Below are 26,216 nucleotides of genomic sequence, written 5' to 3'. Positions count from 1 at the left end.
GGTGACCGTGCCTTTTCAGTAGTAGGGCCACAGTTATGGAACGGTCTTCCCTGTACGTATATTCGGCAGGCCCCGTCTATAAAGGTTTTTAAGTCCCTGCTGAAGACACATTTCTTCAGTCTGGCCTTTGAAGTAGGGAAAGTCTGATGTGGGAATCTTTTACAAATGTTGTCTTGCGTGTATGTTGGTTATATCTGTATTTTAAATTTGGGAAGCACTTTGGGTAACAACGTTGCATTTAAATGTGCTATATAAATAAATGAAGTATCAAGCTCAATGTACTTAAAGAATACAATACCATGTTAGATCATATATTTTATTCAATTATTTTTGGACACAGGAAATTCTCCATTTAGACAGTCTTCCGATTGCGTTCAGGAACACATTTAGAAACACTTATCGAGGATTAAAGCAGATGTCATATCACAATGTTGGCATGTTTACTGAGTCAAGCTATAGTGCTTAGCACTGGAGAGGTATCTCAAGGTTTTCCAGTAGCGGCTGCAGCCATCAACCATGATGACATGAGAATTGTATTACTCATTCACCCATGCAAGACACAAACTACAACTTCGTATGTCATTCTAGAATTCAAATGGTGACAATGAAATTCAGCTAAAAATGTGCAGATGCTCTTACAGTATAATGCACCGTCTTAACTAAAGTGCAAATCACCTAGTTTTTTTAAATTGTTTAATAAATTAGTCATGACAACTCAGCATTATGTAATTATGCTAAAAACAGCATAATAGCACAATATCAGTGATATACATTTCTTTTAAAAATCAATGTGTTGTTTAAGCCACAAGAGAATGCAACAAGCTGATGCGGTCATATGGTTCACTCGACCATCTGCATGTAAAGAAATACTGCATTCACACTGCAACAAACTGTCAATCTGTTTGAGTCTCAAATTGCTCACTTTTAGTGTAAACAGTGTGCAAGACAATGAGACATCCAACATCTCAACATCTGCACTGTTGTTTGTGTGGCTGAAAAATTATCATGCAAAGCCTAAGTCTAGTATAAATTTTTTTTACTTTAAAGCTGTAAACTGCTAAACACTCTCATACAGTAACACTCTCAATTGCCTTCTACAGTGCCTATTAAGTGTTAAAAAAATCCCACAAGTATTTATTTTCTATGTCTATAACAATTGGTCTTTGCTTATTTATCAAAGTGCACTTGACTAGATTGCCAAAAAGTATAAATAAAAAAATGCATGAAATTTTTTTTGACTAAAGTGTCTAAAGGTGCGCATTGATATCTGTAAATGTTTTCTAGAGGACAAACGCAGTATATTTCTGACATAACACCTCAACAGAATCATAGCCCACAGTGTTAATCACAGCACTGCCATGTTGGCTCATCTGGTCCTAGTTTCCAGTCATAGCATTAGAAGCGGACATCTGAGATGATTGTGTAGATGCTCTATGAGGAGGCGGGGGCATCCATGCTGGACAGTATGCGGACCACCTCGGCACGCTGTGTTGGGGAGATGTGCTGGGTCATGTGAACAATGGAGTCCATGGCCACCTCGGGATTAGCTTGAACCAAGCTAAGACAGAAAGAAAAAACAAATGCAAGACATTATCAAAATGTGTTTACAATATAGATCTAGATCTTACCTGTGTGTAGAGGTATAAAAAATGCACAGATGCATTTATGTGAGAAAGGAAATGTGAGATGTTGTTGACAATATAATAATTACCGTAATGAGCATATTTTACACTGCTAGTCAAACGTTTGGACAACTTTACAAAAATGTTTCCCAAATTAGTTTTGGAGATGAAAAAATTAAATATATATAATAAAATGTTTTAAAGACTTGGACCACGTTTGACAGATACTGCATGTGTATGTGCACAAATGTTTAAAGGGATGGTTCAACAGAGTTTCATGCATTCTGACTTCTTTACAATGTTAAATGTGCTGGCTTCTCATGCTTGACAGGGTCAACTTATCAAAAAACGAGTTGGACGCATGATGTAGTATTTCTGTGCTCGATACACTCCCCCAAGGTTCGTATAGGTTTTTGAAAGCTTTTTCGAACATGAAATTTCGTTACGTAACAACTTTTCTTAGCCCTTTAATGGACAATTCTCCCGGAAAAGCATGCCTACTTGTCAACCAGCTAGAGAAAGAGCGCCCATCAATGCGCTTCATTCGGGAAGTTCAGCTGTGTTTGTTTGTTCACTGCATTTCGGTGATGAATGTTATATAAACGGTGGATGTTACGACCCCGGTCTAGGGTCGGGGTGAAACATCGGTTTGAAACTGATCGTTGGTCCCAGCGCTAAAAGATGCCGGTCATGAACCGCACGTGGTAAGTGAAACTTGAGTCATGTCTGTGTTTTGTTGGCAATCGGTGCATACGTGCATAAGCTAAATAACACAAACTTATAGTGAATCAACAGATATGCAAGAATAATGCAATGATGTATTGTGTGCTCGTGCTTTAGTTCCGCCCCCCTGCACGCGTTCAGGAGCTCGCCTGTTTTCGGAAATAATCACACAGCTGTATCTGTCTTTTTTAAAAGTGATCAAACTAAAGACTTGCACGAAGTATGAAATCCTACTCTATAGGTTCTCAAGGTTAATATGAGATTGGCAGAAACTGCATGTGTTACTCCGCATAACAAAATTATTTTGTTATATCAATACTATCGCATTGAACTATTTAGTGTCATTTTACAAAATCGTAATTGCAATTAAAGCAAAATTTCATCGCTATATAACAACTAAACATATTACATGGCTCTCGGAATACTGGATACCGGCTGATCAGCCATTCAGCTGTCAAATATTTCTAAATAATGACTATATAAATAAATAAAGGACCGTTCATTCTGGAAACCCGTTTCCCACATAAGTGTGTTCTGTCTATACAAATGAGCTAATTAATGAACTAAAATCATTCAATATTTGATGTTTATTTATTTACTTGTTTGTTTGTTGAGTTAGCGGAGCAATAAGCAGAATAATGTATAAGCAGAATAATGTATAAGCAGAATAAAACAGACATTACACAGTGTACATGCATCTATTACGACTGGATGCCACATTACCTGCGGATCTGTTTGAGAATGTGGTCCCTGCGGATATATTTGATATTCTCATCGATGACAGATCTGGCACCCTCTTCTTCTGCCAACTGCCTCTCCAACCACTCTACCACCTCCTCATTACTGTCCCACATATATGCCTGAGAGAGACAAAATAAAGATTAATGCATCAAAAAAATCAAGCAAAACAACAACATCAATTTAGATTTGAGCTTGCTCGACACATTCTGCCAAAAAAACTTTTGGAAAATGTTTCTATTTGAAAACCAAGTCACAATGCTGCTCAGCAGCTCTTCATTTAGGCTTAGGCTGATAACATCAGGCTGATCTGAAACAAAGCCGGACTTGTGCTTGTGAAGATTTGTCGAGGCGTTAATGAGCTTCCGTGCTTCCAAAAACCGCAAGCACTTGTAGTCGGCAAGAACATTTAATGCCCCATATTAATCATTTTTAATCCGTTTGCTTTTAATTAAGAAACAGCGTGTTGCTCTCCTATCTGTGCGTGCCAGGGTGGAGATTAATTGTAGCTTAAGATAGCTCGCTCTGATTGGAGTAATGTATTAGTGGTCCAGACACTGTCTTCCACAGATCCTTTAGACTGCCCCGGGGGTTTGGCTCTGCTCCAGGCAGGACCTGTGTGGTGTGATGATTGGTGAAGGCCTTGTCTGGGCTCCACGAGCCCGTCATCCATTCTGATCATTTCTACTTTTCATTTATCCTCTGGTCCAACACTGACCTCAGAAAAATGAAGATTTTTCCCTGTGATAGGTGCAGCCGTGAACAAAAATATTCTTTCCAGAAGAAACATAAATCAACAAATGATCAACTTATTAAAGGTAAAGTGTGAAATAGCGTTGAAATAGAAGATGCGATAGAGCAAAAAAGTGCCAATGCTTCAGCTTTAAGACAACAAAAAACATAACGTTAAAAAATAGAGATTAAGATAGGATATTTTGCCAACGTACTTTCACAGCACCCTCCGCTTCCACAAACCAGCGGCGCAACATAGCTTGAACCTGTCCGTCGGTTAGCTCGCTGTTAGCACACTGGATTTTCTTCTTCACTGTGTCCTCCAATAGTAACCGTCGCAAACGCCAGTAGAAAAACTGACGAGACGTCTGCCACTCCAGGATATCCTAAACACACACACAGCTCAACTTATTTTAAAGTTATTTCAGAGATAAACTATTTGATGATTAAAAATGCTAAATTTCACTTATGAACTTAAAAATGCTTCACTAAAGATAATAGTGACCAAAAATGGTTGTACCACAGTACTACCATAGGATTCTTTAATTCTTTACTATTACTATCAGGGTGCATCCTGGGATGCTTTATAAACCGTTTTGAAGGTGTTCCTATGTATGCTGGGTACTTGTCGAACTCATCCATTTAAAAACAAATCATTTTTAAAATAATTTGTTTTAAATTATGTTAGTTTGAATTTAGTTTACATTTATGCAAGCACATTAGATTTGTGCTTAAAACTAATTTTAAGCATACTTTTAAGCAGAAGCCTTTTGATCAAGATGTTTCTAATGAAAGAACCGGTGAACCATTTTTAAACTGTTATGAAAGTCATTTTAAAATTATTTAGCAATACATTTTCACTTGTTTTAAAGGGGTCATATGACACGGTTAAAACAAATATTATCTTTTGTTTTAGATGTAATGCAATGTGTATACACGATTTAAGGTTCCAAATCGCTGTATTTTCCACATACCGTGCATGTTTGGATCTCCTCTTTGCCCCGCCTCTCTGAAACGCACAGATTTTTTACAAAGCTCATCGCTCTGAAAAGTGAGGCATGCTATGATTGGCCAGTTAACCAGTGCGTAGTGATTGGTCGAATACTGCAAGCGTGTGACGGTAATGTAACGCCTCTTACCATATTTGGAACATCAGGTTCCAAAGCAATTGCACTGACAGGTACGTCCACCTTACTTGCGTATACATTTGGGCGGTCTTAGTCAAATCATACCACCAACTGACGTAGATTTGTGGGGGTGTGGTTACACGAGGCGTTTCAAGCAGGTCTGTGTGAGCATTCGCTTTTAGATAGAATGCATCTTTTGTTCAGACACTTTAATTTTTGCAATTTTACGTGTCTAAAACATGCATGGGCAACTTATAACACACCAAAGACACACAAAAAAACACCTTTTTGCGCCATATGACCCCTTTAATGATACATTAAGTCGATCAATAACCTTAAAGGTGCAGTGAACTAGGACCACAATTTTAACCTGAGCTTTTGATATATAAGAGGGAATCGTATTCAAGCGAACATCCTGTATGTGTCAGACCTGAAAACACCCTTGTTACTGAAATAACAACTGTTATTGACACGAGGATCAGCGAACGGCAGGTCCTGGAATGCACCTATCATAGATAGGTTGAACACCGCCTCCACAGAAGAATATAAACGCCTACTTCTCGAGCCCTGCCCACTGGTTCGCGCATGACAGTACTGAACACAAGCTGCACGGAACCAGATATATATATACTCTCATGTAGTAACCTATGTTTTAACCGCAAATCTCCAGCGCTTGGTTTTTTCAAATACTATACGGGTGGTTGTTTTGGTGAATATCTGTTTTTAAGAACATAAAAAGTATGCCCCCCTATGAAAACGAAACCCCCCCCCCGTTCTGTATATTCTGGCGACGGCCCTGTTGAGAACCACTGGTTTAAGGCATTAACAGACAGTATTGAACTTGGATTAAATGTAAAGATTATGTTACACACAGTTGTATTAGTAGATTGAAGAGACGGCTTCTGAAAACGGGCTTTGCCCTAAAAAATAATTATTGTGTGTAAAAGTGTGTTAAGCATAACCGATGCTTGAATCAGTGTATATTCAGCACACTGGCTTCAGGTCTATACAGAAAATCAACAAACATACAAGTGGACTCTGTTCATTTACCCTGCACAATGTTGATTATATATTTTTGACTGCGATTTCCATCCGTTTGAGCGCAACTTCATGTTTTTTTGTGACAGCAAATTTGTTTAGTACAATGGTATGGTACTACGGTATTACCATCTCATACTAGCACATTCAACAAAAAACACAACTACTGTATGTACAAGTGAATGGAGAATGTGAACAGCAGGGCAGATTTGTGCAGAACGCAGTGGGAGTAAATACTCACAGTGATGACTCCCTTCTCCTGCATGCGGCCTGGCGTGTCATGGAGGTCAGCAAACTGAATGGCTACCTGATGATATATGGGCAACAGAAACTCTTCTCTTTCTTTCAGTTTAGCCTCCAGCTCCTTACGCTCACTTACATTCAACTCTGGCGTGCCTAAATACAAACACACACAAACAATGACCAAAACAATACAACCAATATAGCACAACATATCTCTATTGTTGTCAGTTTAAAAGTCTACCGACAAATTGACATTGATTCATATTTGCCTCGCATTTTATTACTATACTGAACTTTTATTGGCTCCTTTTTCTTCATTATTAATGCAATAGTTAGCCTTATCAACATATCACTTTTTAATCAAATAACATTTTAGTTTTGTAATGTAAGAAACAAATACATTTCTGCAATTCTATTTTGCCTACGAAACTACTTTCAGACATTTGAGCATACAGCTTTATATCAAAAGGTAGGGCTGTCACGATAAACCGATGATAAATATCACGTGATTTATGCACAGCTTTTGAGTGAAGTACGGGAAAATGCTGCTGCATCCAAAAGCCTGAGGGCGCTCTCGTGCGGAAACTCCAAATATGCACTGCAGAAGAAGACCATAACACCTTCTAGAATCTAGGAAATGCCTATGGACATCTTTTCATCACTGTTACTCAAGCCTCATCAGGTATTTTTATGATAATAAAGTATATTTATAATGATCATGTTTGACGGGTGTTGCTTTTTCAAATGCACATTATAAGCGACTCAAACTCGCACTGCTTTTAGATCGAGCAGCATTTCCTACTGATCCCAGAGACGTGCTTCACGGACAAGCTACGCATTAAAAGAAATATCGACACATTGCATATCGCAGCCAGCTCGATTACAATATGATTTAGTCAGAGGTGGGTTGAGTAGCCAAAATCTTTACTCAAGTAAAAGTACAAGTCACTATTTTAAAATTTACTTGAGTAAAAGTAAAAAAGTATGCAATGAAAAAACTACTCAAGTAGCTAGTTACTTAGTTACTTTGTATCTGATTATATAGGCCTACTACATAAAATTAATATTAACGCCAATATTTTAATGACATTTTAATCAATATTTTTAATTATCATAAGCAGATATCTTTGCAATATACTGAGACAGACTACAGAATAGACAAACACAGAAGAGACAAGCATTTCTGTAAATTTCATCTAGTCCTGATGTCAATGTAGTTTACACAACTTATTTAGAATAATAGACCATGTCAAACTAAAGCATGAACTAAACTCAGAGCATTTCCTAAGATGATCTAGAACATCTGCAGTGCTCTCTTAAATGAAATACACATTTTTGAACAAAGCTCATGTTTTCTGGTGTTGTGTCACGTGTGTGTTGTGAAACGCTCTTACTTGTAAACAAACAGTAAACAGTGAACCACACGCCCATCAACAAGTTTTCTTCCTTCTGTTCTTCAAATGTATATTTCTGCAAGCCCACGTCTCTGTGTCTGACAGGTAACGCGCATGTTGCAGTGTCTGACGAACAGGTCGCGCGGGTGCGCGCATATAGCGGGCATTTATCATTGCTGGCAAACAATATGACACATTTTCAGTTTTGATTGTATAGATATAGATTAATATCCACTTCATCCAACGCTCTTTGTGTTCTGCGTGTTCTTAAGTTTCGCGCTACGAGGAGTGAGTAATCCTGCTTCAGATGATTCAGATCGTGCTGCGAACTGAACAAATCATTTGAACTGATTCATTAGCCTATTCAAATGGTTTTGACCATTGTTCAATTAATGCTTTCAAAAGAATCGACTCAAAAGAATCGATCACTCGGGAATGCCCGTAAAAAGAGACGACAACCTTGAAATAAACAACGCGTTTTAAAAAGCATATTTTAAAATGAAGGAACGTCACGCAATGCAAGTTATGTAACGAAGTAAAAGTACAGATTTTCTATTAGAAATTTACTCAAGTAAGAGTAAAAGTACACACTTTTAATTTTACTTAAAAAGTACATATTTTCCAAAATGTTACTCAAGTAAATGTAACGAAGTAAATGTAGCGCGTTACTACTTTCGCGATAAATTATCGTGCAAGCCCTATCAAAAGGTATGCTGCACCACCAAGGAGCTCTCTAGGATCTCCCATCAGCCCTGTGGCTGTCTTAAAGAGATTGATCGTGTCAGAACCAATCATTCAGTGCGGCCGTCTGCGATACCGCAGGCCACTTTAGTGGCACGGTCCTCTTTAGTGACTTCTGAGGGTGTAATCGATTGAGGGAGGCGTGTAACAGCAGCGGGGTCTGATAGATCTGAAGCCCCTGTGATTGACACGTCTCCTCGGGGAGAACAGACAAAGAGAAAGAGGGTTGATGCAATCAGCACAATGTGGCAGTAGGCGCTTTAATACAGCACACATGCACACCCAATGAGAAGAGAACATTTCAGTGGAGAGTGATATTTAGGGAAGTCAGCAAACAAACAGAAAATGAAAAAAAAAATATAGCAACTACAATTAGTGATGATACAAATGACTTAAAATTACCGAATCGATTCTCGGGAAAATTGGACGATTGGTAAAAACTATTTTCCAAAAACAAACCAGATGTCAAATTTATTGCCATTTTTAATATGTAAATCAGAACATTATGTCATAGCTGTTGAACAAGAGTCATAAAACTAGTCCACTGGTATGTTTCAGTAAACATACGTCGATAAATTAAAAATAAATTTTATCACCTAGTACTATCACTTACTGTGGTTGATATTTGCTTCTAAATCTCAACAACAAAAATAACCTACCCAGTTTCTCTGCCAGTCCCATGTACACCGGGTCCACTCGTCTCATGGTCTTCACCAGATCTTTCTTACGAAACTTAATTTCCACTGTTCCCTCAGGCTCCAGAACTCCACCACTGTAGAACAAACAATAGATCAAAAATCATTCTTCACTAGTAAGGATAAAATCTCATAATATGGTAGGGGCCTATCTGTTACAGATATTACTATAATATAAAAAAGGGAATTAATGTTCTGACTAAAGTGAAAAATTAAGTTTTTAACATATTAGAAATGTTATATACAGAATATAACGTGTATATATACAGTATACTGTATATATGCACGTATATACGGCACGTACTGTACATATGAATTGTGGACCAATGAGACAGAGCAAAGATGTATAACTTAACTTTTTTGCAAGAATCAATGCTAATAAACACCCTTTTGAAGCAATTTTTAAATATCAAAATTCTTTAGCCGCATTGCCCTATTCTACTTAATACAGATACACATCCTGAATACAGATACAGATTCACATCCTGGTCCTCTTACCGGCTGTCCTTGTCTGCATACATTTCCATATGGCGCGGATTAATGGTGGGGTCTATCACAACCCAGGATCCTCCCCTGAGCTCAGCCTGTGGTGGGATGTAGACCAACACCGGCTGTCTGTACTCTCTCAGTCCATCCACTATATAAGCTCCAAACTTCAGCACCTGATCATACATGTCTGAAGTCACAAGAGTTGAGATGTTAGCAGATACCATCACAGATCACCAAAGCATATGTTCTTAAATCGAAACCCAGTTCACTTGCTAAATCAACGACCTTTCATCCCGCCGGAGAAGCCCCTCCAGTTAGCAAAAATCATGAGCGGAAGACCCTCTCTGTTGAAGTCTTTAATGGCCTGTGCGGTCTTAAAAGCAGAGTCAGGGAACCACACCTGTCCTGCCTGCTGGATGATCTACAAGACGCGGAGCACAAATACTAGATTATTATCCTCAGAGAGAACATGTGGGACAGGAATACACACTTTCTGTAAGCACTTACCTTGGCTTCGGAATCTAGGTTAGCAGGATCTGCTGGAATGGATAACTCCACTGATCGCGTTTCTACTGCAACAACTCCAGTTGGTATTCCACCCAACCTATGATTGACAGGAGACGTTTGTTATTTTTTTAAAGAATTTCTATACATTCTATCATTTACTTAAGGTTATTATCCTTGTGACATTCCCAAAATTGAAATGAAAAACAATATCATCATATTAGAGTGTTGATAATTGGACGTAATATCAGATTTGTACTCATGGCAAAAATAATTTACAATAACTATAGTATTGCAATATCTACTGATTAAAAAAAAACAAATAACGATAGTGAAATTCATCTTTAAGCTTGTTTACATTGTGTTTTCTATTTTAGGCCAATGAATCACGCTCAAAATTCAACTGTATGGAGATGGAAAGAGTTTGCAACCATTGTGGCTCTTAATGCAAAACATTTCATTTTCATTAAGTCCTCGATTACTCGCAATATTATCATATGTTTAGTATTATCAAGAAAACAATAATGATGGTTTTAAATATCACTCTTATTGTCACTACTGGTATATTTGACGATACTGTAAATACTTTCTTTACAGTTAAAAAAAGCCAATATCTATATATCAATATAAAAATAATATCATATAAAACTACAGGTAACACTTTAGTATAGGGACCAATTCTCGCTATTAACTAGTTGCTTATTAGCATGCCTATTATTAGCATATTGGCTGTTTATTAGTACTTATAAAGCACATATTCAACATGACCATACTCTACTTCCTTAATCCTACCCAATACCTAAACCTAACAACTACCTTACTAACTATTAATAAGCAACAAATTAGGAGTTTACGGAGGCAAAATTCCTAGTTAATGGTTTATTAATACCAAACTATAATTAAAAACATAATTCAACATCTCAAGTCTATCCAAAATTTTAATTATGTTTTTACTTGAACAGTCCTGTCAATCTACATAACAAAATGACATGTTTTTGTCAATTTATTTTGTCCAAACGTTTGAAAAAAATGGAGACAGATGTAAAACCAATGTTGCCCACTGGAGCTTATAGCATGTATTTTTCACAGGAGAATCTTTCCTATTGACAAACGCTGCCCTTTAGGCACTGAGGTCAGAGGTCATCCTAAGGTCTTTGGGGAGAGAATGACTGGCAATGTTGATAATAAAAAAAACCGACACTATTCTAACATCACTGTGATTGATGCCTTTTCTATAGAAACGACTTCTGTAGCATGTGTAGATAGGGAAGAATAGAAATGAAAACAAAAAAAAAGAAAAATAATAACATTATCTTGCCACATTTCATGAAACGCATGTCACAAGGGTGCTTACCTGGCCCGACCCACGATAACACTCTGTGCCCATGGCTGCATGATCTCCATAAAAGATCCATGATCAAAGAATCCACTCATGGATGCACCCTTAGTGCCTGTGGGGAGAAGAGAAAGATGCCTATATAAGCACCCTATCTTCATCCGAGATATGCGGAGCGGAGACAGAGAATATGCTTGCTGCAGAGAGAGGTTACCATTCAATTACACTGTGAAACTTGTCTTAGCACTAAGACAAAGATTCCTTTTCCTGCCACCCTACAGGCAATATCTCTCTACCTTGCTGTGGCAATTACAGTGATATGTAATCTGTCTCAGCACTAAAAAACTTTCCATACATGCCAGTCTTATCTTTGAGAGGAGAGACCAAGAGCTGTGCCTCAAACATAAACCCTCGGATCACAGTCATCCATTACTGGATCCTTCCCAACAACACATCCCTCACACAATTAATACACAAAACACAATATATCATTGCAGGAGGCCACAACAACACATACCAAGCTATATTGCACAAAATGAGGAACGTCGTGAGTGGAGTTTAAAACAAATGTACCAACTTCCATACAATTTAAGATCTATATCAACTCATATCGGTTTTTAAAGCAAAATTGGTGGTTAAAACAAAGCACTTAAAAAAAATCTAACTATGTGGGGCAAGGCGAAGGCGAAAGGATAGCCACAAAACTTAAACTTGGAACCTAGAGAAAACCTGGAAAGTTGTACACATATACGAAAAAAGGGAACGTATAGAAAAGTTACAGACCTCTATATTTGCAACGTCCAAGTCCTGTCTAATTAAAACGGGAAGACTTTAAAATCACTTGCTAAGATCACAATAAAACAACATATTATATAAAGAATCAAATATTTGACATGAAATCTGGCTTTTTAGCACAATTTTGGCTTCGAGAGAGAATGTTTTTAACGACTGATGATTGGTTGGGACTTCAGCTGCTAGCTGTAAACAATAACATTTTTATTAGCATGTATGTAAGCAGAAGCTTTAAAGTGATACTTCACCCAAAAATGAAAATTGTCATTTACTCGCCTTCGGGTTGTTCCAAATCTGTATAAATGTCTTTGTTCTGATGAACGCAGAGAAAGATATTTGGAAGAATGCTTATAACCAAACAGATCTTTCCCCCCACAGTAGGAAAAATTACTTTATCATTTTTTTGTTCTGTTGAGCACAAAAGAAGACATTTTGAAGAATGTAGGAAAGCAAACAGTTCTGGGGCGCTTTTGTCTACCATTGTATTTTTTCCTACTATGGTAGTCAATGGGGGGCAAAATCTTTCTGGTTATAAGCATTCTTCCAAATATCGTTCTCTGTGTTCATCAGTACAAAGAAATGTATACATTTTTGGGTGAAGTATCCCTTTAAGTGTTTGGTGTAGCATGCACTTACTCTGACTGGGACGTCCCGCCAGCATCCAGCGTGGGTCATAAGGTGCCTTGGTGGGAATAAACTCCACCAGCCGGTCAATGGGATCCTTAGCAGCTAGCAGAGGTACGAGACTAGATGTATTCTGAAAAAAAAAGCAATGTGAAAAAACATTGCCAGCCTGAGAATCATTTCAGTGTTAACTGTAAAGTATCAACTTTTTCAGTTACTACATCTTAAATAAAACCTCACATAAACATGGGATGAGCACATATTTTACAATCAGATCAGTCAAGGCCTTCTGCATACCTTTGGCATGTAAGACAGCCACTGGAGTAAGGTAAACACTCCCTCAAAGTCATCACACACAGTGGTGTGTGTGATGCCATTATTGTGCATGATTTGTACTCCACCCAGCTGGTTATTGGAGGTATACACCTCACGACCCAAAACCTGTGGAGAGAATAACAACATAATGACTACACTGCAAAGATGAATGCAGCCTCACAACCTCAAACAGCATACCCATGGACTTTTAACTACTGGGGAGCTCCAGGTGTGCCAAGAAAATATACCCAACATCATTACACCACCACCTGCCAGAACGGCTGGATTCGATGTGTTGTGCATTGTCTTTTGCAAACCTCATTGTATGCTAACTTGAGTTACTGTTGCTTTTTTATCAGCTCGCAAGTCTCTCTGCCTTCCGCCATCATATTCATTCAGTGAACTGATACCACTTCATATTTTTTTTTTTTTTTCTGGAGATGGTCAATCTTGCACCATCAACCTTGCCATTTAACACACCACTCCATCACCCATCTACAGCATTCTGATTAGTTTGAACTTCAGGAGAAAAAGTTCTCGATAAGTGTATATATTATTCAGTAAAATGATTGGACTTGGGAAGGTAACATCATAGAAGCATGAAATGTGTATTTGTGTGTCGTTATGAGTGTCAGTGTTTGTGGAGGTCCTAGGACTATGGACCAATACCATCACACAGGCAGTCAGATCAGTGCTGTGGGCTTGAGAGATTCTGCTCTCAGCTCAATGCTGTCAACGGCTTGGGAAGAATGACTGTCACTTAGTGCTCAATGGGTGAGAGTAAAGGGTTATTTGTTCCCATCTGGAACTACATCAATAGTTGGATTTCTCTTCCCTGTCTCCATTCACATTCCAGTGAGATTCTTCATGCAAAAAAAGGAAAAGATTAAGAGTGTAATTTTTTGTCAATTTCAACATATTTGATGTCTTGGATTTCCATTTCATTGAGGGTGGGGATACCCAGTGCAAAGCTGCAGAAATCAGACGTCTGATACTGGTCTGGATTTTAGGGAGTGTAGTACTGGTCTGGTTCCTAGGGAATTTCATGTTAACCTATATCTTAAGCCCAAAGCAAACTTGACTTTGTCTCCCGTTAATTCAGCAGGACTCAGACAGTCCCTGGGACCTAACCTAAAACCTAAATCTGCTGAGATCTGTGCACAATTGTCAATAATTGTGCAGATTTTTCTGTCCAGGGTGGCAATACTTTCACATCAGCATTTGTGCTCACACTCATTACAGTATGCTTGAAAAGGAGAGGAGCAAAATTGAAATCGAAATATACTTGGGCCTTTAGGGGTTGGCTTGTATTGATCTGGGTCTCAAGAGGGTCTAGTATATAATACATATACAGAAACAGTTACAAAGGTCTGACATACCCCGATATCTGCGCTCATTGTAAATGAGCCAATTGCTCTGTTCTGCACTAATCGACACCGTAACGGAGAGGCTCAGAGATTTCCATCGCTCCAAAATCTATGGGTGTTTTTAATGGGTTTTTGGTAAATCGCCTAAATGAAGACCTCTAAATATTTTCACGTTTTATTCTATGACATAAAACACACCATTTATAACCCGCTTGTGAAGCTTAAAGCCTTATTGTGTCTTAAACACGGTGGTTGCTAGCGAGTTGCTAAAAGCTACTACTTCCTCAGGTGACTCAGGCGGGGACGTTAGACGTCATCGCGCATATAAAACTCACAAATAATGCAACATGGGCACAAATCTCTAAAAACGTAGATGGGGATTCATTCACGGAGCAATTACCAGGGAACACATTTTTAATAAAGTTTGAAAGAGTTGTAGGAGGCTTGGTGGTGGTGACATCAATCGACCTTAAGTGTAGTCTGCTCATAGCATCGTGTTAGCTTTTTACTTCTGCCAATTGTATTTCGGCTTCAAAAGTAACAAATGTTGTGTTAAATTGTGAAGACGATCTTGTTAGACAAAACGTGTAAACATCATAAAAGCTTATTTTTGGCGATCTTCGTATCAAAAATACGTCATCTCTGAGCCTCTCCATAGGATTGCAGAGTTCATTCACAGTTGGGGATAGATGGGGCATTCCTTCCATTACATGACATATATATATGCATTACAGCTTGATATTGCATTATAAAGACATATGCAAGTGAATTTCCAATAACCTCTGGACTACTGCAGAGGAGAGAGAGAAACAGATAAAGAGAGACAGAGCGAGGGAGAGATCCGTCTGGTCAGAAGTGCTCATTCTGTTCTCAGAGGAATGACATGGGTGTCCCTCCAGTCTCAGCTCCAGGCATCAGCCTATTTCTATGCAAATAACAACTTCACGCTTATTCCTGCAGGAGCTGCATCATCATGCAGAGAGAGAGAGAGAGAGAGAGAGAGAGAGAGAGAGAGAGAGCGAGAGAGAGAGAGAGATGCGCGGGGCTGGGTGGCAATCACTGAGGGGTGAATTATATACATAGAGGAACACACACACGCACGGCTATCTACATGAGTTATAGACTTGAGTAATAAAAAACAAAATCACCAAATGTTTGCTATTTTTAGTCACGCTCAATGCTCACTTTTAAGAATAAACTTGTGCAAAGTATTTGTGAAAAAAAAATTGTGCAGAAATTCCCATGGGTGGAGTTTGTCTGTATGGAAGGTGTAGTGGACTAAAAATGGTCTGAAAATAACAAGTCATATGTCTCTTTTTTTACCATCATGACTAAAAATAGGAAAATGCCTAAAATTCAGACAAAACCAACCTCTACAATAGCAGAGAGGTCTTGCAACCTTAAAACTCTGACACCCTAAAATGACAAAAGCTTCAAAAAACACGCTTCAACGCACCACCAACCAAATCACCAGTAAAGAAAGAAACGGGCTGATTTATAAAAGTCATATTGTAACGCAGTTGTGGTAATTGCATGAATTAGGGCTTCATTTATTTGGGTCATAGTTGAGCGCACACGAGGCTTTAGGAGTTCACACTAGCCTGTCACGATTCCTGCCTCGGCCCAATCAAATTACTTTATGCAATTAAAAAAAGAGGCCAATTAAAATGCCCTTATCAGCAGAGTGAGTAGGTAATTTATGCACGTGTGCCACCTTTATTAGCAGCAGCTAAACAATGGAGAAGACCTTTGAAAAAAACAAAAAAACAAAGCACAGACTATGCAAATTAGAAAACTGTTTTGACGTGGCAGAGTCGGATTCTTTCCAATCAGAAAAGATAACCAATCAGAAAACTCTTTAACATCTGCCACACCTTTACTGCCATTTCTACATTTCAGCAACTGAGCAAACTTAAGCTAGCATTGCATTTCATGACAACAGCAATACGTCAGGTGCCAAAAAAAGCGTTTGTTGCCGTGCATTTCCTAACCTTATTGAGAGCTCCAGCCCCAGTTAGGATGATGTGCGAGTTCTCCACCTGTATGGTTCTCTGACCGAGTCTCACTAGGTAAGCGCCGATTCCAATAGCCCTGCATGTCACCTGATGATCACCAAAGTCAGATTCTTATAAACAGTATCGTGAATGTTTATGTGTTTCTCTAAACCTATTGCTTAAAAATTAGTTTTGCCAAATAACAAGTGGTTTGCAACAACTGCATCAGTGTACCAGGTTCATGGTGATAATATTATCGTATGCTAGTGATGATTCTCCTGCGATCATGCCGGAACCTCTCAAGTTCTCCACACCCAAGCCCTCCTCTTTACCAATGATGTCAGTGATCTTATACCTGCAAAGAGAGATGAATGGTGTCTTAGAAGAGACTTCATATTATTTCACGCTTCCTAGTACCATTTCAACACATTCCTCTTCAACATTTGCACTTTCAAGCTTCCCCCCAAATTTTTTAGAATAAAAATTAGGCAAAAAAAATGATGCAAAACAAACCCTTTTAGAGGGCAAAAAGGCGACTCGGTTCACATCATATGTTCACATTTTCTTATTAAATACCTATTTTCGAAATAAATAAATTGACATGGAACCTAATAAATTAAATGGTTTTATTATGTGACGAGAATATGACTAGACATATTACTTGCTATGAATATTAATAAATTCATATTGTTTTGATCATACTACTGTTGTCGTCAATGTTAAAGCAAAAAGCCATGAGTCTGTTAAATGCACAAAATAGCTTTACTATGACTAAGGGGGTTTTCATTTTCACTAAAATCACTATAACACAGGGCCTCTTGCTGCTTATTGCTTTAATACGTCACAGCCAAATGCCCAGACACACAGAACCAAATATTGTAGACGTAACAGTCTGACATGTTATAGGTAGTCTTAACACACCTAGATTCCCCCTCGTCCTCCACATGCTCACAATGCACCGAGTTCAGAGCAGATACCTTCTTATAGTCTTGAGGTGTGAGGTACAGATACTTAAAGCCCTACAAATCAACAGACAAACATTGTGATTTACACACATCTTGCAAGCAAACACCATTTTAATGATCAGTGATCCTCCCCCCTGGAGCCTCTCCAAACCTTGTACGGGTCTGCTGGGTCCTGCCAGGCGACATGGAACATGTGTCTGATTTCTTCTGCCAGGCCGATGCGGGCTCCACTGTTGGCAGCGATGTAGATTCGTGGGATGCCACTTTCTCTTGCCATCAAGGAAGCCTCCTGGAACAGAAAGTCTTCCTGTGGCCCAAAGGAGCCTATTTTGTGTGTGATGTCATTGCTGATCACAATAATCTCACGACCGGCCGGGTACTCTGGGGTTCTGAGAGTCATCCGCCATGCAACCATGCCAATCTGGATAGACACAAACAAAGAACACCGGCTGTTAAAGAACAGTTGACTCTTGTGTTTTTAATGGCTGATGCAGATACAGATACCAATATCTAGAGAGCAAGGTGGTCGATATAGTGCTAATGTGCATTTACACAACATTTTAACAGCAAGGAGGAACTAACATTTATTAATCCCTTAAGTGGATGTGGTTATTGACCAATGCTCTTAGCTGGCCAAATAACAGCAGATTATCATTACTGTAAAATGTTCATTTCCTAAACTAAATACAGCTAACCATCCTGATAAAACAACAGTTGAAAAGCAACAGAGTGACCCCTAGTGTACACTAAATGTACAACATGTGCTAATTTGTTGACATGAACTAACCTCATTTCCTCCAGGTAAACGGTTCATCTGTACCAGCTGACCCTGAGAATCCAAAACCAGCTCTGTAAAGGTGAGCAGCTCAGATGGCAGAGGACATTTGGGCAAGTCGGCGTGTGCGTCCGTGGACTGCCATAGTTTCCTCAAAGCCTTGAGAAAGACAGGCACCATAATGAACCAATCAGCTATGAGCAATGTTTCTTAAATACACAAAAATTTCAATATACATTTATTTATTGTTTTATTTCAAATTATTAGTCATTTTGGTGCACCAACAAATGACATAATTCTATACACTGCAAAGAAGCCACATTATTTTGTAAATGCATCATAACTCATAAAATTAAAATGCAGCGTGCAGAGTCTGATTTCAGGACGATACCTGACGAAACATCTCTGGGAAGTCATAGACGTAGGTGGTGCCAAGGCTCTGGGCCTGGAAGCGTTTAGACTGCAGAAGGTCTTTAGTGACATAGGGGGTGTTGATGAGCATACCGTGCAAAGGACCCTGCTTATCTCCATATGCCTGGAACATAATCTGAGGAGAAAGCAAAAAGAGTCATAAAGAAGAAAAGAGAAGATAAACAAATATAAATATCCCCCCATCTAGAAACACATTTAACAGCGGGCAGATGAAACAATACCAACAGTTGAAGTTACAATGGCTAAAAGTGATTTAGGAATAGTTTACCCAAATATAAAAAACTCTCATGTCATCCCAGATGTATATAACTCCTTTTCTTCAGTTGAACACAAAGGAATAATAAACATATTATATTAAAATGTCTTCATGTTACTCTTACAGTACTCAAACTGGTGAAGCTCCAAAAAGCGCATACTGTACATCCATCATTAATGTAATCCAAATGACTCCAGTGCGTTAAAAAAATTCTTCTGAAGCAAAGCAATACTTTTCAACCTATTTAATGAACATCGTGGCATGTAAAATGTAAACATGTTGTGGTTACTGTTTTTATTTAAGATAACACAACAGCATGTTAATGTACTATTTGTTTGTGTTCTGCTGAAGAAAGGAAGGCATGCCCTGCTGGTATTGCATGAAGTAAGTAAATACGAGAGAATTTTCACATTTGGGTAATATTCCTTAAGCAGCAGTTACAATAATTTGTATTTAATGACATCGATTTCATGGAAATGTTGTTTTAATTTTTGACAGGTATGTTGGTATGTCACTGACAAACAAAACTAGATGGTTAAAAGTCAACACTGGTCCCCCAATATGGGTTTATTAATGGACGATGCTGATATCTAGACACCAGGTAGGGCCAAAAGTTGATATATTACCAATATGTGTGATATCACAGAATTGAAATGTGACAAACAACAAACTTAATATTAAAATAAAATGTTTTAATTACTAGTAATTGTAACTAAAATTGACAGAAAAAAAGTTAAACCTGTATAAATAATAATACAATAAATCTGTAAAAGAGACAGTAGGTTTCAGCTTCTCCCTGCTTCTGTTCAGTCAACTCATTTTAATATTTTGTTTTACTGCAAAAACATATTAACAACATTTATATTGGATTTGAGCAAGTTTGTATCACTACCTTTTTAATCTCTGATATTTAAAGGGATACTTCACCCAAAAATGAAAATTCTGTCATCATGTACTCACCCTTAGATTGTTCCAAACCTTTATAAATGTTTTTGTTTTGATGAACACACAGGAAGAAATTTGGAGGAATGTCAGATCTCACCCAGAATTTACTGACATAGTAGGGAAAATAAATACTACGGGAGTCAACGGGGGATGAGATTTGACAATCTTTCAGATATCTTCCTGTGTGTTCAGCAGAACAAAGACATTTTTACAGGGTTGGAACAATCTAGGGCTAGTAAATGAGGACAGTATTTTCGTTTTTGGGTGAAGTATCACTTTAAATTTGAAACATCTGGCATTTATTGGCCTTGCTGATATATCAGCAGATCAACTGCTATAAATGACATTAGTAGATGGCCGACAAACTCCTGCATTTTAAAAATGGTTGTTAAACTGATATTTCTTTATCAGTATATTATGTATGTGTTGTGTTTGTGTGTGTTACATGAAAGACACGTGAGCCCCACCTGTCGATCTTTGTGCCCCACCTGTCCTGTACGGGAGTCTGTGACCTCCTTGTACAGGCTGATGTCCAGGTAGTACCCACTCTCATTTGTCAGGAAGAGGCGGATGGGGATCTGTTTTCCAGTGGGAGTCAGCCGGATGTTGATCTTCAGCTCGGCTTGGAGCACACGAAGCTTCCACAGACGACTGCCATAACGCATGACCATGGAACGCACAGATTCCTCGATCTGATGACAATGCAAATGTTTCAAACATGGTAACATTTATGCATTTGGTAGACACATTATGATATAACTTATATAAATATGAGCATCCCAATTTTCTGTGGTAAAACATGAAGGCGGGCTCAGGCGTGAATGGCTGGCTATGTGTATCAATTACCTTAGAAGGGTCCATGATGACGGTGGGAACAAAATTGAGGAAGATGTGATTGCAGTCTGTGCGCACTGTGGTGTTATTAAAGGCCACCTCCAGCTCATCCATGGCCTCAAGCAGCAAACGTTCTGCCTCATTATGCAGGTATTCAAACGACGCCTCCTACACAGCATAAAACCACACGTCGTTACATTTGCAACTAGACATACGGATGTGATCACAGAGGAAGGATCATGCAGTAGCTCCTACCTTGGTGACCAAGTCAGAGTGGCGGATGATGGCCCGCACAAAGAAGCGGTAATCTGTGACCTCAGTTCCCACCTCCACACGGGCAGCTCCCAGGTATAGGTGCATTTTATGGTTGGCACAGGGAATAGCTGTAAGTGCAAAGTTACGCATGCGGTTGAGCTCCAATTGGAAAGCCAATGCAGGCTCCAAGTGCCTGTAGATACGATCCTCCTCAAACTGGGAAAAAATATTTGCACACTGTTATGCATGTTTTAAAAATAAGCAAACGTATTACTTATACTACAAATTTGTATAAGCAACCAATACAAAATATAGACAAAACCCAGAAAGGCCAAGTTCTGATCTGCAGAAAAAAGGAATCCATATGCCTTTGTTATGATTGTTACTTTTAGCATTTTGCATCGCAGAAATGAATCCAAACATAAACGGAACAATGTTTAATCTAACAAGTAAATAAATAAAATAATTGTAATTGCATTGATGCAACACATTTGTTTTGTTTTTTTTAAAAGGAAAATGTGTTGCGTTTCCTATTTTGGCGTATCGGAGTTCAATCAAGCCACATAAACACTCAGGCAAATATGAGGTCATGTTTTAATAAAAGAATGAATCAAATCGAAAATATGAATGGGACATTTTATGAACGTGAGTCTACAGGAGGAGAACGTGCCCGTGAGCTACAGTGTAATAGCAGGCTGGATTTAGTAAATGTAGGTAATCACCGCTGCTAATGGATGTCATCCCTCTCAAATGAGACAAATAATTAAAAAGTTCATTAATGTAATGAGCTTTGCTGGAACCATTTTAGCAAACTATCAGGGTTGATAGAAGACAGAGAAACGCTGCTGATCATGATGGAGTGACTTCCACAGCCAAGACAAGAAACATGAATATAACTGCTTCCTCCTTTTTCACTTCACATTTTCCTTTTGTTCTTTTTCCCCAAACATAAAGCACTTGATGGATTTAATTAATGCTTTTAAATGTACTGTATTATGGCCTTTTGTGTCTGTCATTCGTAGACATTTGTAAACCATAGCTCACCTTGTCTCGAGCCCGGAAAGTGAAAAATTTGGGGAATTCTCTCTGTGAAACAAAAAAGACATTTAACTGAAACTGAAATAACACTGTATTCTATCCATGTCAACACCTCATTTGAGTGTAAATGTAAGTCACTTAAACAATGTTTAAGTTCTCTGTTCCAAAATCTAGGGACCTACATTTGTTGCCATCATAACTGCACTATCAAACGTCAATTTTCTAAATAGCAATTTTGAACCAGCAAAATGTGAAGTCAATCATAGGATGCAAAAAAGTCTCAATTCAGTTACAAATAAGTCCAAACTTAAACGTCAAGCAACAAATGGGTGTAAAACCTTTTTAGGAGAAGCAATATAAAACACTGTTTAAAGCAAATTTAAATAGCTGATGTTAGGGATGTGCATGTTTTAAGTAAGGGATAATCCACAGCTAGACGTGCGTTAAAGGGTTTTAATGCACGACGTGGAGGCCAAGAACCACCCGATGCAAAGCGGAGCGGATGTTTACAGTGAAATTTTAGATCAAACAGGTGAAAATTACAGTGATTTTATCAGTTAAATTTCAAACTTACTGGAGCTACCTATGCGTTAAAGGGTTTTAATGCACACCTTCCAGCCAATCAGAATCGAGTATTCAAAAAGACCATGGTATAATTAAAAATGTACTAAAGAAAACCTTAGAATATTCTAGAAAAACAAGCTTAATAATCATGCTTAGAAAGGTCAGAAAGAATTATTAAAGGCAATTTAATTCTCAATTTACATGTCTTTGTTTTTTTTTTATTTAAGACCCCTCTTGTCATGTTTGATTTTGATTAGGATGCTAGAAGATAAACCTGTAGACAGCAATTTACCTCTAGGTTTTGAAACAGAGCCAGTGTCTAATCCCGTTGAAACTACTTACATGGAACCTTTGGTCCACCTCACAGTTGACCTGCTTCCTGAAATCCTGTTAATAACGGCGTCGAGAGCAAAGGAAAGGGAGACAGAAAAACATGCAGTGGGCAGGCCAGATTTCAGATCATTTATGATAAATGACTGTTATTTCGATTTAGGTTGAACTGAAGATTATTTAGTTATCACTCATTGGAAGAAAGAGTGCAGTGAGAGAGCACAAACATGCTTCAATGTCGGTTTTTAATCCTACCTTCTGAGCAACCAGGAAAGTAAGTCTTCGGACGCCATGCTCAAACAGCAGAGATTTCTGTGGTAGACATTAATTGAATTTTTACTCGGCAACGAATTGAGATAGGAAAACTGCTTCAGCAATTCTGCTCAAAAGCAATAACCCTATAAAAACATGAAGATTCATTTCAGGAAACATGCTTCACCTTAGATTGGGTGAACTCGCGGAACATGGCTGCCAGTCCATCGTCATCAACGTCACTGTCAGTCTTTATGGCAATGTTAAGAATATGAATCGGCTCATCTTGGATGCTCTACAGTGAAAAACAAAAGTAAAACCAAGCTGAAATGTTTATATCGTTTATTTTGTTTGCGCATGTCAGGCAATTACCAGCTTTAGGCAAGCTTCAAATTGATACATTAAATGTATTTCTCATCTGCACGTGGAACGAAAAATGGATACAAATCTGTTAAGCTAATAAAAGATGTAAATGATGTAAATCTGTGTTGGTAACCAGTTAAACTATAAGCAATTAATTGAAATGCTATGAACAGTATTGAACAAGTTGGGTGAAAGTTTCACCTTGTTATCGTCCTCTCCATACAGCACAGGGTTGCCGCCCTCAGGAAAGGTTGGAGTAGATGGAGGAGAGTCTGAGAAGCAGCTCAACACATCCTTGATGTTCCTGTGAGAACAATCACATTTAACACCCACATTTAGGTTCATGAACAAAAACTATACGTCATGTCGCACTTCTTAGTGTAAACTAGGGATGCACCGATACCATTTTTGAAAGACCGAGTACGCGTACCGATATTTTTTTCTGGTACTCGCCGATACCGATACCTATAACCGATGCCTGTATAATGTACAATAATGTTAATAAACCAGTATCTTACTGGTACATTTTCTTTTTTCTTTTGTTTTTAGGTCTACTTAAATTTAAGTACTATTTTTTAATCAAGTTCTATTTTTTATGATAAGTAGCACAATTTTACTAGCACATTCACTTCAGTTTACTAAAGTAAACAATATACTCTGTGGTCAAATTATAAAAAATTTAAGGGGGGTGGTGTGGTAAAATGTGAGTGTATTATAACTTGTTCAAGTCAACCGGACTTTTATTTTGACGGATCGCCGCAAATGGTGTTTGTTTGTGTTCGTGTCCTCGTGCAGTGAAACGCTGGCGCTGAAAGCTACACAAGCACAATGCGTTCAGTACACGCAACCGCACCACTCTTTCACACACGATAACGCAAAACAAGCAGAATACATATTTAAACAGTATCTGAATATTTCGTTAACTGTTACGTTAGCTGTTCAGCGCTAATTTCTTGTTAGGAAATGCCTTGATTCCTCGATTCCATCCGCGTTTTCCGCATTGCGGAAATCATAGGGCTCTTTGTATGTCACGTGAGGTATCGGTCTTTGGTATCGGTGTGTCATTACGAGTACGAGTACATGAGCTTGGTATCGGGCCGATACCGATACTGGTACATCCCTAAACTCCAATACAATCCATTATGTGATATGTCTAAAATATTTATCAACTCAATTATGCTCCTTCCTCCAAAGGAATGACATCAATGAAGAATTCCAGTCTGGATTTAGAGCATGTCACAGTACAGAGACTGCTTTGATCAGAGTTACAAATGATCTGCTATTGGCGTCTGACCGAGGTTGTATCTCGTTATTGGTGCTGCTAGACCTTAGTGCTGCATTCGATACCATTGACCACAGCACACTCCTACATAGACTCGAAAATTATGTCGGCATTAAGGGAACAGCTTTGAAATGGTTTAAATCTTATTTATCCGACCGTTTTCAATTTGTAGCAATAAACAATGAGGTGTCACGCAAATCGCAAGTCCAGTACGGTGTACCACAGGGCTCAGTCTTAGGGCCTCTGCTCTTCGCATTAAACATGCTACCTCTAGGAGATATAATAAAGCGACACGGAGTTAGCTTTCACTGTTATGCTGATGATACTCAACTTTATATTTCCTCGAAGCCTCATGAAACACAGCAGTTCCATCGAATAATGGAATGCATAGTCGATATAAAAAACTGGATGAGTAACAACTTTTTATTACTGAACTCGGACAAAACGGAAGTGTTACTTATTGGACCGAAAACTGCTATAAGTAACAACCAAGAATACTGTTTAACTATTGACGGATGTTCCATAAAACCCTCGTCGTCAGCAAAGAATCTTGGCGTTCTATTCGATAGTAATCTGTCATTTGAGAGCCACGTCGCCAACACCTGTAAAATTGCGTTTTTCCATTTTAAGAATATATCTAAACTACGTCATATGCTGTCAATCTCAGATGCAGAGAAGTTAATTCATGCATTCATGACATCAAGACTAGATTACTGTAATGCACTGTTAGGTGGTTGCCCTGCAGGCTTATTACAAAAACTCCAATTGGTCCAAAACGCGGCAGCTCGAGTTCTTACACGTACAAAAAAGTATGAACATATTAGCCCGGTTCTGTCAACCTTGCACTGGTTACCTATAAAGCATCGCGTTAACTTTAAAATCTTGCTTATTACCTATAAAGCCTTACATGGTTTAGCTCCTCAGTACTTGAATGAACTCCTTTTGTATTACAGTCCTTCACGTGCATTACGCTCTCAGGCGTCCTGTCAGTTGGTAATACCTAGAATTTCAAAATCAAGTGCAGGTGGTAGATCCTTTTCCTATCTAGCGCCTAAACTTTGGAATAGTCTTCCCTGCACTGTCCGGGAGGCAGACACACTCTGTCAGTTTAAATCTAGACTAAAGACGCATCTTTTTAATCTTGCATACACTACTCTTCCATAATATAAATCTTCAGAGGGTTTAGGCTGCATTAGTTAGATCAACCGGAACCAAAAACACAACTGATGTACTTGTTGCATCAAAGAGTACAGAACAGTACTCTACTCTCAGCCAGTCTTGTCTCATTGTTCCAAGGTTACCACAGCGAGCAGGATGCAGTTCATGGCCTGACCTGATGGTAGAGCGGAGAATGGGAAGTGGGGACCTGACAAGAGCTGAGATGATAGAGCTGGATAAAGAAGGACGCGGTCTCTTGACATGTCTTCACCACAAAACTTCAAATGCTATTA

The 26,216-nt window shown here is 38.5% G+C and overlaps 1 protein-coding gene across 5 annotated transcripts in view; it reads right to left on the bottom strand.

Moving 5' to 3' along the window:
• Nucleotides 1-303: 303 nt before the first annotated feature.
• The window catches only part of acaca (acetyl-CoA carboxylase alpha), a 46,988-nt gene continuing 21,075 nt past the window's right edge, over nt 304-26,216 (bottom strand). For 2 of the 5 annotated variants that reach the window (XM_057352218.1, XM_057352236.1), the window contains 25 exons: nt 23,685-23,787; nt 23,308-23,415; nt 23,124-23,180; nt 22,881-22,925; nt 21,981-22,022; nt 20,937-21,152; nt 20,694-20,849; nt 20,315-20,539; nt 18,606-18,761; nt 18,227-18,373; nt 17,591-17,860; nt 17,396-17,493; nt 16,709-16,829; nt 16,472-16,582; nt 13,096-13,239; nt 12,811-12,931; nt 11,401-11,497; nt 10,050-10,146; nt 9,828-9,963; nt 9,552-9,729; nt 9,018-9,130; nt 6,222-6,376; nt 4,031-4,201; nt 3,069-3,205; nt 304-1,558 (listed from right to left, as the gene is read on the bottom strand). In XM_057352218.1, coding sequence (XP_057208201.1) covers nt 1,432-1,558; nt 3,069-3,205; nt 4,031-4,201; nt 6,222-6,376; nt 9,018-9,130; nt 9,552-9,729; nt 9,828-9,963; nt 10,050-10,146; nt 11,401-11,497; nt 12,811-12,931; nt 13,096-13,239; nt 16,472-16,582; nt 16,709-16,829; nt 17,396-17,493; nt 17,591-17,860; nt 18,227-18,373; nt 18,606-18,761; nt 20,315-20,539; nt 20,694-20,849; nt 20,937-21,152; nt 21,981-22,022; nt 22,881-22,925; nt 23,124-23,180; nt 23,308-23,415; nt 23,685-23,787 — 3,331 coding nt within the window. In that variant the 3' untranslated portion in view covers nt 304-1,431. Of the gene's footprint in view, nt 1,559-3,064; nt 3,206-4,030; nt 4,202-6,221; nt 6,377-9,017; nt 9,131-9,551; nt 9,730-9,827; nt 9,964-10,049; nt 10,147-11,400; nt 11,498-12,810; nt 12,932-13,095; nt 13,240-16,471; nt 16,583-16,708; nt 16,830-17,395; nt 17,494-17,590; nt 17,861-18,226; nt 18,374-18,605; nt 18,762-20,314; nt 20,540-20,693; nt 20,850-20,936; nt 21,153-21,980; nt 22,023-22,880; nt 22,926-23,123; nt 23,181-23,307; nt 23,416-23,684; nt 23,788-26,216 lie in introns of those variants that run through there. The other 3 variants (XM_057352225.1, XM_057352245.1, XM_057352253.1) reach the window with 2 other exon arrangements.

The sequence above is a fragment of the Triplophysa rosa genome, linkage group LG2, assembly GCF_024868665.1.
Source record: "Triplophysa rosa linkage group LG2, Trosa_1v2, whole genome shotgun sequence".
Taxonomy (NCBI): domain Eukaryota; kingdom Metazoa; phylum Chordata; class Actinopteri; order Cypriniformes; family Nemacheilidae; genus Triplophysa; species Triplophysa rosa.
The sequence above is the reverse complement of the archived record's forward strand: the minus strand, read 5'-3'. Positions and strand labels throughout refer to the sequence as shown.